Genomic DNA, 14,056 nt, shown 5'->3' on the forward strand with positions numbered 1-14,056 from the left:
TGTTGCAAAAATTCACTTCATTATGTTTCATGTGAGTCATTAACTATACACAGCCCAGTCACTGTAAAAAAGCGACAGGGCTGTACCAGGTGGTGCACAACAACAAAGCGAACATGAAGCGAACATGGCGATCTTGTTGAGTTTTGATACCTGACATCATTTTTTTCACCTCAAACTCGGTAAAGACAATCTTCATTAATTAGACTTCATTTCTATGTTATTAATATCGACATGTCCACAATTCACAACTTAACGAAAATGAAGATTATATGCAGCATGTACGAACTGTACATCGTCTTTCACCGACGGCCATTTTGAATAATCGGGACCACAAAGTGCAGCTCCGATCGTGTGAACTTCCGATTATTCGAAATGGCCATCGGTGAAAGATGATGTACCGTTCACATGCGCTGTCGCGTTTTTACAGTGATTGGGCTGTGTATTGTTAGTGAGTCATGTTCTTTAAGTCATCAGTGAAAACCAATCAGTTTCTTCAAAACTATCTTTCTAGCATGCTCTTTTTTCATATTTCACTACATTCCAACAAATCATCTCTGGTTAAGTGCCATTACCTTCATTTTACTACATTTGGCATTCAAAAGCTGTAGGTCAAACTATAATCCATGAGCAGAATACAAATGTTACTTTTGGTAACTGGTAGATAATGACCAAGAAGTGAACCGGTACTGTTATTTACCATTTATCACAACACCAGATTCACAATTTTCACTAATTGCATTTTGCACTAATGTTTAGATATCCAGGATTCAAAAGTGTGTTCTATGTTTTATTTGGAAAAGAGGAGGTAATGAATTCCTACAAAGATATACAATACTTCCATCATTAGGAGAACAAAAGCCTCAGTGTATGGATGGGCCATTGTGGAATTGTTGTGCTCCTCTACACAAAGCTAGCTGCCAGAGAACACAGTTTGGTAACACAAAAATCGTCTTAAAAAGTATCGATCAAAGACAGTTTACCCTAGTTGGCATGTTCATTTTAAAGGAGTCTTTTTTTTTTCAAGTCAATTGGGCCAAAAGAGGAAGATACTGGCCCGTAGTTTCTGGAATATATGGGTAATGGAAGGCAACTTCTGTCACATAATTGAAGAAACGGTAGATATGAAGACATTCTAGATGTCTTTGTGTCCTCTATACCTTGACAGACACTTGTCATAGAGTCTCGCAATTCACAAAAAGCTACTGGTAAAACCAATGTCTGTTTCATTGACACATCCCAGATGTATTGTAGTTGTCTATGGAGTCAAACTTGTGTTCTCTTCCCACAGATGTTTGTTTTGTTTGTTTGTTCATTTCCATCTGAGAAGATGGCTGGACAGCCCCTATTCAGCTATACTCAGCTGGTCTTCCATGGGGTCCAGTTGGATGTGAGGTGGGACCACTTCACCGGGTTAAACACCCTGCTCTTTGCCATGAATGAATGAAGAGGGATCTTTTACGTGCATGAGTTGCGACTCTCTCATACATGGGACCTCCATTTTATGTCCTATCCGAGGGACACAGCTAGAGTGTTTTGCCTCTTGCTAGAGGGGACGGTATGTTTACACACAACATTGCTCAGTCCAGACTCGGGTTTGAACCCGGGTCCAAAGGATCGTGAGGCAGACGCGCTGCCGACTGAGCCAACTCACAGATGAACCCAACAAGAAACCTGGGGGTAATGCGCTCAACTGAGTATTGCAACTTCACCTTCAACTCATTCTTGCTGACTATTACAGGAGAACATGGCAAACTTGGAAAGGAGGGGCAGCTTTGTGGGCCTGCAGGGGGCGTGGAGTCCATTTGTATATTCTATTACACTGGTTAAAAAAAAAAAAAAAACCTGCCAAGTACACTGTATACAGAAAATCTGACTATGCTGTCTCAAAGAGGAAAATTCTAGGAAGAAAATCCATGCCAAATTTGGTAAAAATCTGATTATCCTTGTCAAGAAGAAGATGAAAATATGAAGATTGGCCTCAATTCGGTCCCCCTCCAACCCCCCCCCTCATCCTCTGATGTGCCACAAAAACAAAAACAACAACAACAACAACAACAACAACAACAACAACAAAAACCCAACTCAAAGCTACAGTCACTAATCTAAATTACATATAGCACTACCTTGGCTTATCACTTCAGGTCTGAGAGGAGATTGGCAAGGTTCCTTAATTTGGGGGTTTTGTCCTTTTGTCTGTCTCCCCCCTCCCTCTCCCCCTTGGGCAATGAGCTCCAGGAGGTCTCCAGGTGAGGAATCATGAATATTTGTATAAATAATTCGTCACGCTGTACACCGGGGTACCGTTGTAACCTGGGGTACGGCATTGTCCATTGTCATACAGTTGTACAATGTTGTCATGGTGACTATTTTCTCATTATCAGCGCCGGCATAAATCGGCGTGGTGATAACGATCGCAATGCCGATTTTCCTTCCATGTCAACTTTAAAACAGCGAAGATTACAACAGAGCATGTAAATGAGAAAAAAAAATTTTTTCATGCATTATCACAAACAAGAAAACATTTTTGTGCATAATAATACTAAGAATCATTTTTACACATTTTTGGTAACCCAGGGTACAGCGCTGAAAAAATGAATAATTAAACAAAATGGTGAATTTTTGATCGGTACTCCAGGGTACCAAATATTGCATCAAATATATATTTCATCACCCAAGCCATAACGTATAAGCTGTTATTTTCGCGTACAGATATTTTTGTGGAATAGGAGGTCACAGACAATTTTTTTTTTTTTTTTTTTTGCGAATTGACACCAACACTATCTTAAATGCATTGCTACCCAAGTGCATGGCGACATTTTTGTGTGTTGTTAAATTCCAAGTTTGGTGAAAATTTGACCATGCGTTCTCTAGAGAGGATGAAAATGTACAATTAAGGCCCCCCCTCCCGTCCAAGGGAGACACTCCTGGATCTGCCATGAGCAAATAAGGAACTACAGTCATCAATGTACATACTCATATCAACTTAACCCGTTGAGAACTGACTGATTTTGCTATAACACGCATTTCCCATAGACACCTGCCCGAGTATTCTCGGGACCCGTCCTCAACGGGTTAACTTCTGGTTCTACAGTGCATATCAAAAAAAAAAAGAAAAAGAAAAAAGAAGAAGGCAATCCAATTTTGGATGGCTACTATTTCAAAATTGTCACGTATGGAAAGCGCAATGTTGGTTGTGGGGAAAGGGGAACTCTTTCTCTTTCCATTGATACCTAATTATGTTGACAGATGTCATGCATGACTGAGCTCATGAACTTTAAAGACAACAATGACAAGTTGTACTTTTTCCATGTTTGAGTGTTGTCGTGAAGGAACAACGAATGTCTCACTGAGTGGATGAGCTATGTCAATGAAAGTGGTCAAATGAACAGGCCAGCCTGCACCACTGCAGGTTTGTGTTTAGGGTTTCGTCCAACCTTTTATGGTCCATAACAATCACATGGCCAAGTTGTCGATGACTTGGTCACTCCCACAAAAGCTAACCCATTATCCATTTTTCTGTTTTCATATTCAAGACATGGTTTGTATGTGTTGAATATGAATAGAGAATAATGGACCATGTGGGTTGGCCTTTGTGGGAGTGACCAAGTTATCAGACAGGTGGCAATGTCAAAGGGTATGGACCATAAAATGCTAGAAGAAACCCTAAACACAAAACCTAACATAAACCTGCATTTGAACAGGCTGGCCTATTTGACCACTTTTATTGACAGATCTCATCCATTCAGTGATACATTCCTTGTTCCTTCATGTGACACTCAAACTTGGAAAAAGTGCAATTTGTCAACTTGTTGTGTTTAAAGTTCATGTGCTCAGCCATGCATGACATTTATCAACATACAAGAGCACCCATTCAAGCGCATGGCATCCAAACAGGAGCACTGAGGGCACCATCACCACAAACTGTTTTGTTCTACATGTACATGTAGAATGACCAAGTCTGAATAAAATCCTATGAGAAATGAAGCTGGTATAGCACATACAAGAAATATGACATGGCGTCCGTTAAAAGTCAGAACAATGAGGGCGCTGGATCCTTCCAACCACACCTGGAGCTGGGGGGGGGGGGCGACCCCTGATCCGCCTTTAACAAATTTTGAATATACATGTACACTCATCAAATGCACTAACTCATGGTATTAACTTTGATAGCTCTATCACTTCTGGTTCTAGAGAAGAAGATTTGTAAAGATTCTTGGTGGGGGGGGGGGGGGGGGGGGCCTCTTGGGGCCCCCAAGGGGAGCATGATGCCCATTTGAAAATTGAGGTCCTATACCTCTAGGGATGGCTATCTGCAAAGTTCAGGGAAATCTGTCATGGGGTTTTCAAGAAGAAGATGATAATGTAAAAAGTTAATATGCCAAATGCACGCCTTAGCCTTCGGCTCAGGTGAGCTAAAAACTAACTCCCAATTTGGTCCCCACCTAACCTCTTGATTTACCATGAATAACCCTTATAAGTACATTTACTAAAATGTATTTACACAGATTTTTTTTTTTTTTGGTTTTTGTGTTTTTTCATAGATTCTCTAATAGGGTGTCCTCGGGTCCTTGTATTAAATGTGCATTGTTATCCTACTGATAATGCCTGTTATATTCCACATACTAAGAATGTTGCAAATAGGATTGGTCCAGAGCTGATCATGTGATGAAGCATAGTTTTTGCCCATCACATCACCTGAGAAGAAAAGTTTGTTGATAGTCCCTTTTGTTTCGCTGATCTCCACATAGTCCACACAGTCCTAACGCAAGATGAGTACGCGCGAAATAAAAGTGCGTTGCACTGTGGACTATCATGTGACCTAGGTCACTTGATAGTACACAGTGCAAAGCATTTTTCACTTCGGTGCCGCGCGGTGCGCGCAGCAAATTCATTGTTTTGTCATCTACGCGCACACGTAGCCTATGTCCTAAGGATACCTAAAGACAGCTAAAAACGGTTTCAGATGTGGATTAAAATGGGAATTTCTAGGACCCTAGATGTGGAGTATAAAGCAAATAATTAACTTTTAGTTTCAGGCAATGAGACAAACTAATCACTTCCTCGGCGATCTGAATGCTATCTTTCCTCAGCTGCGCTTTGGAAAGATAGCTACATCCAGATCGCCTCGGAAGTGATAGTTTTGTCCCATCACCTTCAACACTGTTAATTATTTGCTTACTATTAGTTTGATGACAAAATTTCACCATGTAATTTCAAGTGAAAGAAGAAAATATGAAAAATTAGGCCCAAGTTTGGTCACCTCCCATCCCCAACACACACACAGAGCCCATCTCCAGAAACTGTGACTTGAAACTGCAGTCACCAATTTACTATTAGCACTAACTTACCTTTAACACTTCAAGTTCTAAAGAAGAAGATTTGAAGACTTGAAAAGACTGGGAATTGTGCCCATTTGTACAAATATATTTTCTATACTCTAGTGACAACACCTGTAAAGTTTGGTGGAAATCTGACCATGCACTTTTAAGAAGTAGATGAACCATGTGAAAAATTTTAGCCCAACTTAAACGCGTCTACTCCTGGATCTACCACTAACAAAGTTTAGAACTATACAGTAACCAATAAGAAGTAGATAAGAATGTGAATATTGAGCCCTAATTTGAATTCTGTCCACTTCTGGATCTACCACTAACAAACTTGAAAACTACAGTCTACAGTCCACCAATCTACCTACTCACAGCACTAACTTGGCTTATCTGTTCTGATTCTAAAGAAGAAGATTGGTAAAGTTTTTCTTAAATTCTAATTTCAAATCTGCCTCCCCCCCTTTTTTTTTCTGGTTATTGTGCCACTTGGGGCCCCTATGTGGAGAATGGTGTCTATTTACACAGACACATTCTATTAACCCTTGGAAAGATCACTGATCCCTGCCAAGTTTTTTGTGAAAATCAGACCATGCTTTTTCAAGAAGATGACAATGTGAAAATTGGCCCCGATTTTGGGCCTATAGACTCGGGTGAGCTAAACAGCAAAGTACAACCATCATAATTTCTGACATCAACATATAGCTAATATCTCTCTATGTGGGAGTTGTCATCATATCCTACTGTACAAAATGTGTACTTTACAGTTTTAAGGGTTTACATGACATTATATCCTTCTCAAAATGAGTTGAATAAAACAGGGCTGCACAATAATCCATTTTCCTTCTGGTCCAAAACCTTAAATTTATTGGTCTTGTACTTTTTTTTTTTCCAACAAGCCCCAACACTGTTACTTCTGTTATTTTACCTTTCATGTCAGACCAGAAAATTTAGCAATCCATGAAATTTGCTGGTCTAACAGAGATTTTTACTGGTCTGGGACTGTTGGACCAGTGCCAGTGTTCAGCATTGAATAAATAATCTAACTGGTATCACACTACAAAACCCGTGGAAAAATACAACACGAGTGTAAAAACTTCCTGATTTTCATGCTGAAGTGCCAAACTCTGCAAACAACTGATTTTACAAGGGCTTCAAAGGGAAAACAAGGCAAGTGCCAGAATGTGTCTCGCCCATTTGCGTAGAAGAAATTAATGTTTTTCTAACTCCCGGAAGTTTGTTGACCCCACCTTAACCTTTGACCTTGTGGTGACCTTCAACTCCCCAAGAGACATTTACCAGCCAAGTTTGGTCACAAACGGACATAGCGATCATAAGTTATGAGCCATACCGTAAAAACTGAACAGCTCATCCATCCACTGCACAGCGCAGACTGCATTAAACATATACAGACTATATACACAGCCCAGTCGCTGCACTGTACGCACAACTACAGTTTACACAGCCCAGTCGCTGTACGTACGTAGCGCTAGCGCGACAGGGCTGTACCAGCGGACCTCCAAACACGAAGAGAGTTCAACAATCGCATGCGAACGCTTTGAATTTTGATACTTTAGATCATTTTTTTTTGTCACCTGTCTGGTCGGGCTAGTTCTTATGTAAACAAAAACTGACGTCTCGTGATTTTGACAGTGATTTATTGCACACTAAAATCTTATTCGACTTAGGCACAGTGAATTTAATGGTTTTTCCGTGAAAATGTTCTTGGAATTTCATCGACTTAGGCGAGTATTCGACTTAAAAAATTCGACTTGTGAGTGAATTAATACACGTAAGTCAATGGGGAAAAATCGGGACTGTTTAAAATCATCGACTTGCGCGATTATTCAACATATGCGATGTCGACTTAGGCGAGTTTAACTGTAGTCACATCATGTTATAAAAACATTAGTCACATCATAAGTTTGAATATGAAAATTCAAGAGACATCAAGAATAAAATATTTAGACAGAAAATCTATTACACAGGCCTCCCATTTACTCATCATACATTTTTTTTTTCTTTTTTAATATCTAATACAGTCTAAGTACAAACAAAGAGACCCGGGGGCCACGCGCTCACCCGAGTATCGCAAGTTCACCATCCATGCATTCTTGCAGACTCTAACCTGAGAACATTGGAAACTTATGGTGGGGGTAGCTTTGAGAATGGGGGCATGGTGTCCATTTACATATTCCATCACACTGGTAAAAATACCTGCCAAGTACACTGTACTTTATAGAACGTTGGATTACGCAGCTTGGGGGAAAAAAAGACTTAAAGCCCTATCACTTTTGATTAGAACTAGAGAAAAATATTATTTAATATTCATTAATTTAGGAGGTTTGGACCCCCTGGGGCCCCCAAGGAAGCATGGTGCCCATTCAAACACTTTGAGATTTTATCCCTATGGGAATGCTACTTGACAAGTTTGGTAAAAATCCATTATGTTGTTTTCAGGAAGAAGATGAAAATTTAGGCACGCATATTGGACCCCCCCCCCCCCATCCCATCCCGCTTCCTTGGGTCCCAAGGGGGTGGGGGGGGGGGGGGAGGGCACCCCTAATTCTCCCATGAACAAACTTGAAACAACAGTCATCAATATACTGACTCATTGTATTAACTTAGCTCAATCACTTCCAGTTCTAGAGAAAATCTGTAAAGATTCCTTACAGGAGAGGGGGTGGGGTGGGACCCCTGAGGCCCCCCAGGTGGAGCATGGTGCCCATTTGATGTAATTGAGATTTTATCCCCCTAGGGATGCTACCTGCCAAGTTTGGTGAAAATTAGTGATAGCGTTTTCAAGAAAAAGATGAAAATTTACCATTTCGGTCCAAATTTAGGCCCCCTGGGGGCCCCCCAGGTGGGGCATGGGGCCCATTTGATGGGAATGAGATTCTTTCCCCCCCTAGGGATGCTACCTGCCAACTTTGGTGAAAATTCATAATGGCATTTTCAAGAAAAAGATGAAAATGTACAATTTGGGCCCCATTAGGACCCCTCCCCTGGGTCCCAAGGGAGGCACCCCTGATTCGGCAATGAACAAACTTGAAACTACAGTCATCAATGTACTAATTCATAGTATTAACTTAGCTCTATCACTTCTGGTTCTAGAGAAGAAGATGTTTTAAGATTCCTTAATTTGGGGGGGGGGGGGGGTTTGGGTCCCTCTGGGGGCCCCCCAGGATGGGTATGGTGCCCACTTGAACAAATTGAGATCCTATCCCCCTAGGGATGCTACCTGCCAAGTTTGGTGAAAATCGGGTTCTCAAGAAGAAGATGAAAATGTAAAAGTTTACGCACGACGAACGACGCACGACGCACGACGGACGACGCACGCCGGACGAAGAGCGATCGCAATAGCTCACTTTGAGCCTTTGGCTCAGGTGAGCTAACAATAGCCAAATCAGTTGATGTAATTTGTCAGAATAAGGGTTTATTCCACTGAACAGCATGAAACTGACAGACCCAATCCCAAGGAATGGCTACATCAAATGAATTACTCACATCATAGTTATCATTCTTGATCAGCTTTGCAAACCTCCTAGAGCCCGCCACGTTGCAGCGTTCACCAATGTTGACAAATAGTGTATGCTTCCCTACAATCATAGGCTCCAATCCTGAAGGTTTAGTTTAAAAAAGAAAGAGGGCACAATGGCGCACAATGCATCATTAACTCAGCATTCACTAAATGTAAATACAAGCTATAAGCCATAGGTTCAGATAATCTAAGATGCCTCTTTGACCTGCCATTTACATTAAAGGCATTATTTACCATTTGCTGATGAAACAAAAACCCCCTTTAGTTCTAGAATCTGAGTCAGCGATAGAAACAAGCAATGTAAAAATTGAATCAGTATAATCAATGTGACATATTGTTAAATATACAAAATGTGAACAATAGTTATAATAAAAATGTTTCTCGACTAAACCGTCTACAGTTATGGTTTATTGAGAAAAATAGTAATATCCCCTTATATTTTAGGCTTAATGGCAAAATTTTTACATGGTAGGATGTTTTGTGATACAACTGACCACATATGCATCAAATGTGATATCCCGAACATTTTTTAATCACTGCTCCAAATGGTAAACTGTACCTTTAATAGAAATGGAATGAAGGAAGAAGGAAGAAATACATATATGTAAATAAATCAAATGTTATGAATGTTATCAATATATAAATACATCGGCAAATAAATGTAAAAACATTAGAAACTAGAGAAGCCCTCTGAGAGCGCAGACCTCCGCCAAGCATGCAGCTCATTTCCACGACTGATCTTGTTCTTCCATAGAGATATCAGTGATTTCTACCCATACGCAGCATTGTGTGCTGAAAGTCGTCGATTTCCCAATATAGGAGCCTTTGTTACGTCATAAACCCTCAGCTGCATGGCGTACCTCGCCCTTGCAGAAACCAATGACGCTTAACTCTACTATCTTTGGTAGAAACTGAAGATGCTTAACTAAAGACAGGAGAGTGTGTGCTAATCCTGTACAAAACAAATGGACAGCGCGCGGTCTTCAAGCGTATTACGCACGTCACCTGAGACGCGCTGTCCTTGAAGTTAATGGACACTGCGCGGTCCTCAAACGTATTACGCACATCACCTGAGACGTGCTGTCTTTGAAGTTGTTGCTGTTTATCAAGTGTCGTTGATTGTTGTTAGATCATGTTGTTGCCAAATTTTTACCTCCATGAAATATTCCTCATTACTTTAAAATCTCGTTCTTCAAAATAATCCCCTTAATCGAAAAAAAGCTACGACTATAATTTCTAAATCTTTTTCAGATAATAAAAATACCACAACCTTTGGAAATGAATGTTTCTAGGTGTACTGAATTTGCACTTAGCTCTCTTTTGTATCGTCATGTAGGGTAGCCATTTTGTGTCCATTTTTATCGCGCGCCTTCATATCTTGTTATCTCTACTATCTATGCACACCTCAAATACGCGCAGCCTGAACTCCCAAGTTCATTGACCCTACCTGCCAAAATATCAAAAATCCTTCATAAATTCCCCCAAAATTCTCAGATCACTACCAAAATTTAATCGTTTGTTACTTGTATATTCTAAACCTTTCCTGCAAGTTTGAAACAAATCCGTGTACTACTTTTTTGTGTTATTTTGCACAAGGACAAACACACAAACACACGAACACACAAACCGAACACACAAACCAACGGTAACAAAAACATAACCTCCTCCCTTGGTGGAAGTAATAAATAAGAAGACACGTCCAATATGTGATGTATATTTTCCATACAGTTCACGATGATTTCTTTGCAAATTTTGCTAGCCTATAGACATTTTTATCATGTTATGGAAAAATATATTCAAACTGAACAAAGGATAAGAATACAAAAAACATAGAAGAAAGCCCAGGACATAACAATGGAAACAGCAAATGCAGGGCAAATACATACACAATAACATATGTACAGGACAATAAAGAGAAACAGATAACAAACACACCAATATGATGCACTTTCCCTCTACTTGAAAGGTGGTGAGAACATGTGGTTTTTAGGTAAATACCAAACATATATCAATCATTGTTAAAGTAGGGTTCTCCCCATTGTTTATCACCCTTGTCGGCCCTGACAAGTGTGAGCTCTGAAGAGACAATTACCGACAAGTGCAAAACTTGCTGGACAAGGGTGATATCACATGTGAAACTTGCTTGGGGGAACTTAAAGTTCAGACCATGTTCGGACTGCCCACGAGGCCTGTGCCTTTTTCTCGTTTGATTATCTAGCCAGAAAAGAAGCTTGAATTTCAAAGCTTACATGCACAAAAAGTTATCACACAGAACGCAACATTGCGGCTCTACATGCACACCACACACTCGCTCAAATGATCTGATTCAGGATCTACATATACAGCGTTTTGTGCGAATTCGCACAGGATAGATAGCCACCTGCCTTGGCCTGTCGCTTGAGTCTTGGGTACGTGCAGGGAGAGAGGGCGAAAAGAGAGAGGCCGCCGAGGGAGAGTGAGGCTGAGGAAGTTTGACACACACGTGCTTGTTGTCGCACTTGTTGTCAGGTTACGCAAAAAACAGAGGGGCAATATTAAATGCATGTCCATTACTCCACCAAGAAGGTTGCATTTTTGGGGGGGATTGGCTGTTTTGATTTATTTATCTGCCTGTCTCTCTATTCGCAAATAAGTCAAAAGTTGAGAGCAGATAAGGATGAAATTTTCAGGAACAATTGGTTGGTAATGACACGAGAAACAAATGATTAAATTTTGGTAGTAGTCAGGATCACTGCTGGGATCCACCGCCAGGATCCAGGATTTTTTCATTTTGTTCTGTATTTCAAAGGATTCATATCAATTCTACTACATTAAAGAACAAGTTCACCTTCATAGACATGTGGGTTGAGTGAATGCAGTAATATTAGGAGAACACATCAGTGAGAGTTTGAGCAAATCGGACAATCCGTTAAAAAGTTATGAATTTTTGAAGTTTCTGCTCAGTCACGGATGGATGAAAAGACTACTATAGCTTGTGATTTCACATGAGTGCAACGATATAAAGAAAGATTCAAGAAAATTCAACATATTTCCATTTTTCTAGCATAACAAAAGAACACTCAACTTCTCTCTTTCAGAAGGCAGGGGGAACAATATGACCCTTAATATACGTCAGTAGCAAGTCAAAGAACTGTTCATTTTATTCAAAAAGTAAAGTTTTGTGAAATTCTCTTTTTATTTTCCTTATATACAACTGTAGTTGTACGCATGTGACATCATACACTGTAGTAGTCTTCTCTTCCAGCAGTGACTGCGCAGATACTAAAAATATTTGTAACTTTTGAACGGATTGTCCGATTTTCCTCAAACTTTCACTGATGTGTTCTACTAATATTGCTGCATTCTCTCAATCCTTATGCATATGAAGCAGGGATGCCAGTGGCAAATGGCTCCAGGGCCTGAAAAAAATTTGGTGAGCTAAAAATGTGCGCAAAGTCCCATCGGCCGGGGTCCAGGGCCCGCTTAAGGGCCCTGGAAGCTTTGGAGTTCTAGATGCTCTCTCCTGCAATCTGAGCGTATTTGAGAGACCTTTTCCCCTAAAATTTATTCCTAGTTTATGGGAAATATTTTGTGTAATTGAGCCACTTTCCAGATAAATCTGAGATAAATTAATGTGTGATCCAGATAATGAAAAGAGAATTAAGATGTACATTTCAAGTCTAATGCTGTCAAAAGATGCAAAGAAGACATAATAGAGTAGATAACATCACCAGATAACAATTCTCACATTGATAACATTTTGATGAAATGATAACATTTTGATAATATTTGATAACATCCATCAGTGTCTTTTGATTCTAGCCACCGCCAATTAAACTTATTCTTCACGCCAGCATTAATCAATTTAACATCAGCGCCTCTTCCTACTTCCAATGCCATTTTTAGTCCATGTGGATTGCAGTCAATGAGTACCGGTAGGCAAAAAACAAAACAAAACCCAACAACAACAATATCAATCAATTCCTTACCCAGTACGGCGGTAGGCGGTAATCCAGCAGTAAGTATTAAAACAAATAATAGTCAAACCATGCCAGCTCCCTCAGCTTGGGCCTCTGACAAGGCGAAACATTCATGTAAGCAATCACAATCAGATGATTAGTAATGTTCCGTCACACTTTCCAGACGCTGCGCAAGTGGTGCTGTGGTACCTATCCAATAAACATCTCCTAACATGATAAAGAAATGAATCTGAAAATTTGTAAAGAAGTTCCGATGCAGTACTAACGGTACTGTAACTCCGTCGTTTGGATGTTCCATAACGCTTTCCAGACAATAATGTGGTCGTATTCTCCAGAGAAATGAATTTGTAGCAAAAATAAAGAAGTCCTAGTGCCGTAAACTCCGCAGTTTTGCTTCGTTCAGCTGACTCGATCGACTCACCATACTTGCCTAGAAACACCACACGTTGTTTCGATCGCGATCGCACGTGCTGGTATAACGCTTTCCAGACAATAACGTGGTCATATTCTAGAAAAAAAAGGAATTTGTAGCAAAAATAAAGAAGTCCTAGTGCCATAAAATCCGTAGTTTTGCTTCGTTCAGCTGACTCGATCGACTCACCATACTTGCCTAGAAACACCACACGTTGTTCGATCGCGATCGCACGTGCTGGTATAACACTTTCCAGACAATAACGTGGTCGTATTCTAGAAAAAAAAGGAATTTGTAGCAAAAATAAAGAAGTCCTAGTGCCATAAAATCCGTAGTTTTGCTTCGTTTAGCTGACTCAATCGACTCACCACACAGTCTCAGCACTGTAGCTATAGCGAGAGCAGTATGATTCATGCACCGCACATAGTACCATCGCATAGAAACACCACACACTGTTCGATCGCTATCATCGCACGTGTTGCATGTCCCAGCTAGCAGCAGCAACATCGCGCTAGTTTTGCATGACAGTCGTTTTGTGATATTCTCATGCCCAAGTATATGCGAAACATACTACGGAAATTGTGAAAATGAATGTCCGGTAAGTTTAGATGATCATCTTTTTTTGTTTTTCTTTCTTTCTTTGTTTTCTTTCTCGTGTTTTCCGGCTTTCCCACACAGACGGAAATAATATCACAAAGCCGGAAATTGGACACCAAAATATGAAAAACTGGAAAACTGGCATCCCTGCATATGAAGGTGGACTTGTCCTTTAAGTAAGCTGGCCATTGGCAATGATGCGAAAATAAATGCATCCAAAGCA

At 40.3% G+C, this 14,056-nt stretch overlaps 1 protein-coding gene across 1 annotated transcript in view; it reads right to left on the reverse strand.

Annotated features, from left to right (window-relative positions):
- LOC139733128 (methionine synthase-like) overlaps positions 1 to 14,056 on the reverse strand; it is a gene marked incomplete at its 3' end in the record, with an annotated part of 224,478 nt that overhangs the window by 132,800 nt on the left and 77,622 nt on the right. The window contains 1 exon segment of the mRNA XM_071643969.1: positions 8,832 to 8,944. Coding sequence (XP_071500070.1) covers positions 8,832 to 8,944 — 113 coding nt within the window.

The sequence above is a fragment of the Diadema antillarum genome, unplaced genomic scaffold (assembly GCF_040938485.1).
Source record: "Diadema antillarum isolate AM-2024a unplaced genomic scaffold, OU_Dant_1.0 seq00000461_RagTag, whole genome shotgun sequence".
In the NCBI taxonomy this organism is placed as follows: domain Eukaryota; kingdom Metazoa; phylum Echinodermata; class Echinoidea; order Diadematoida; family Diadematidae; genus Diadema; species Diadema antillarum.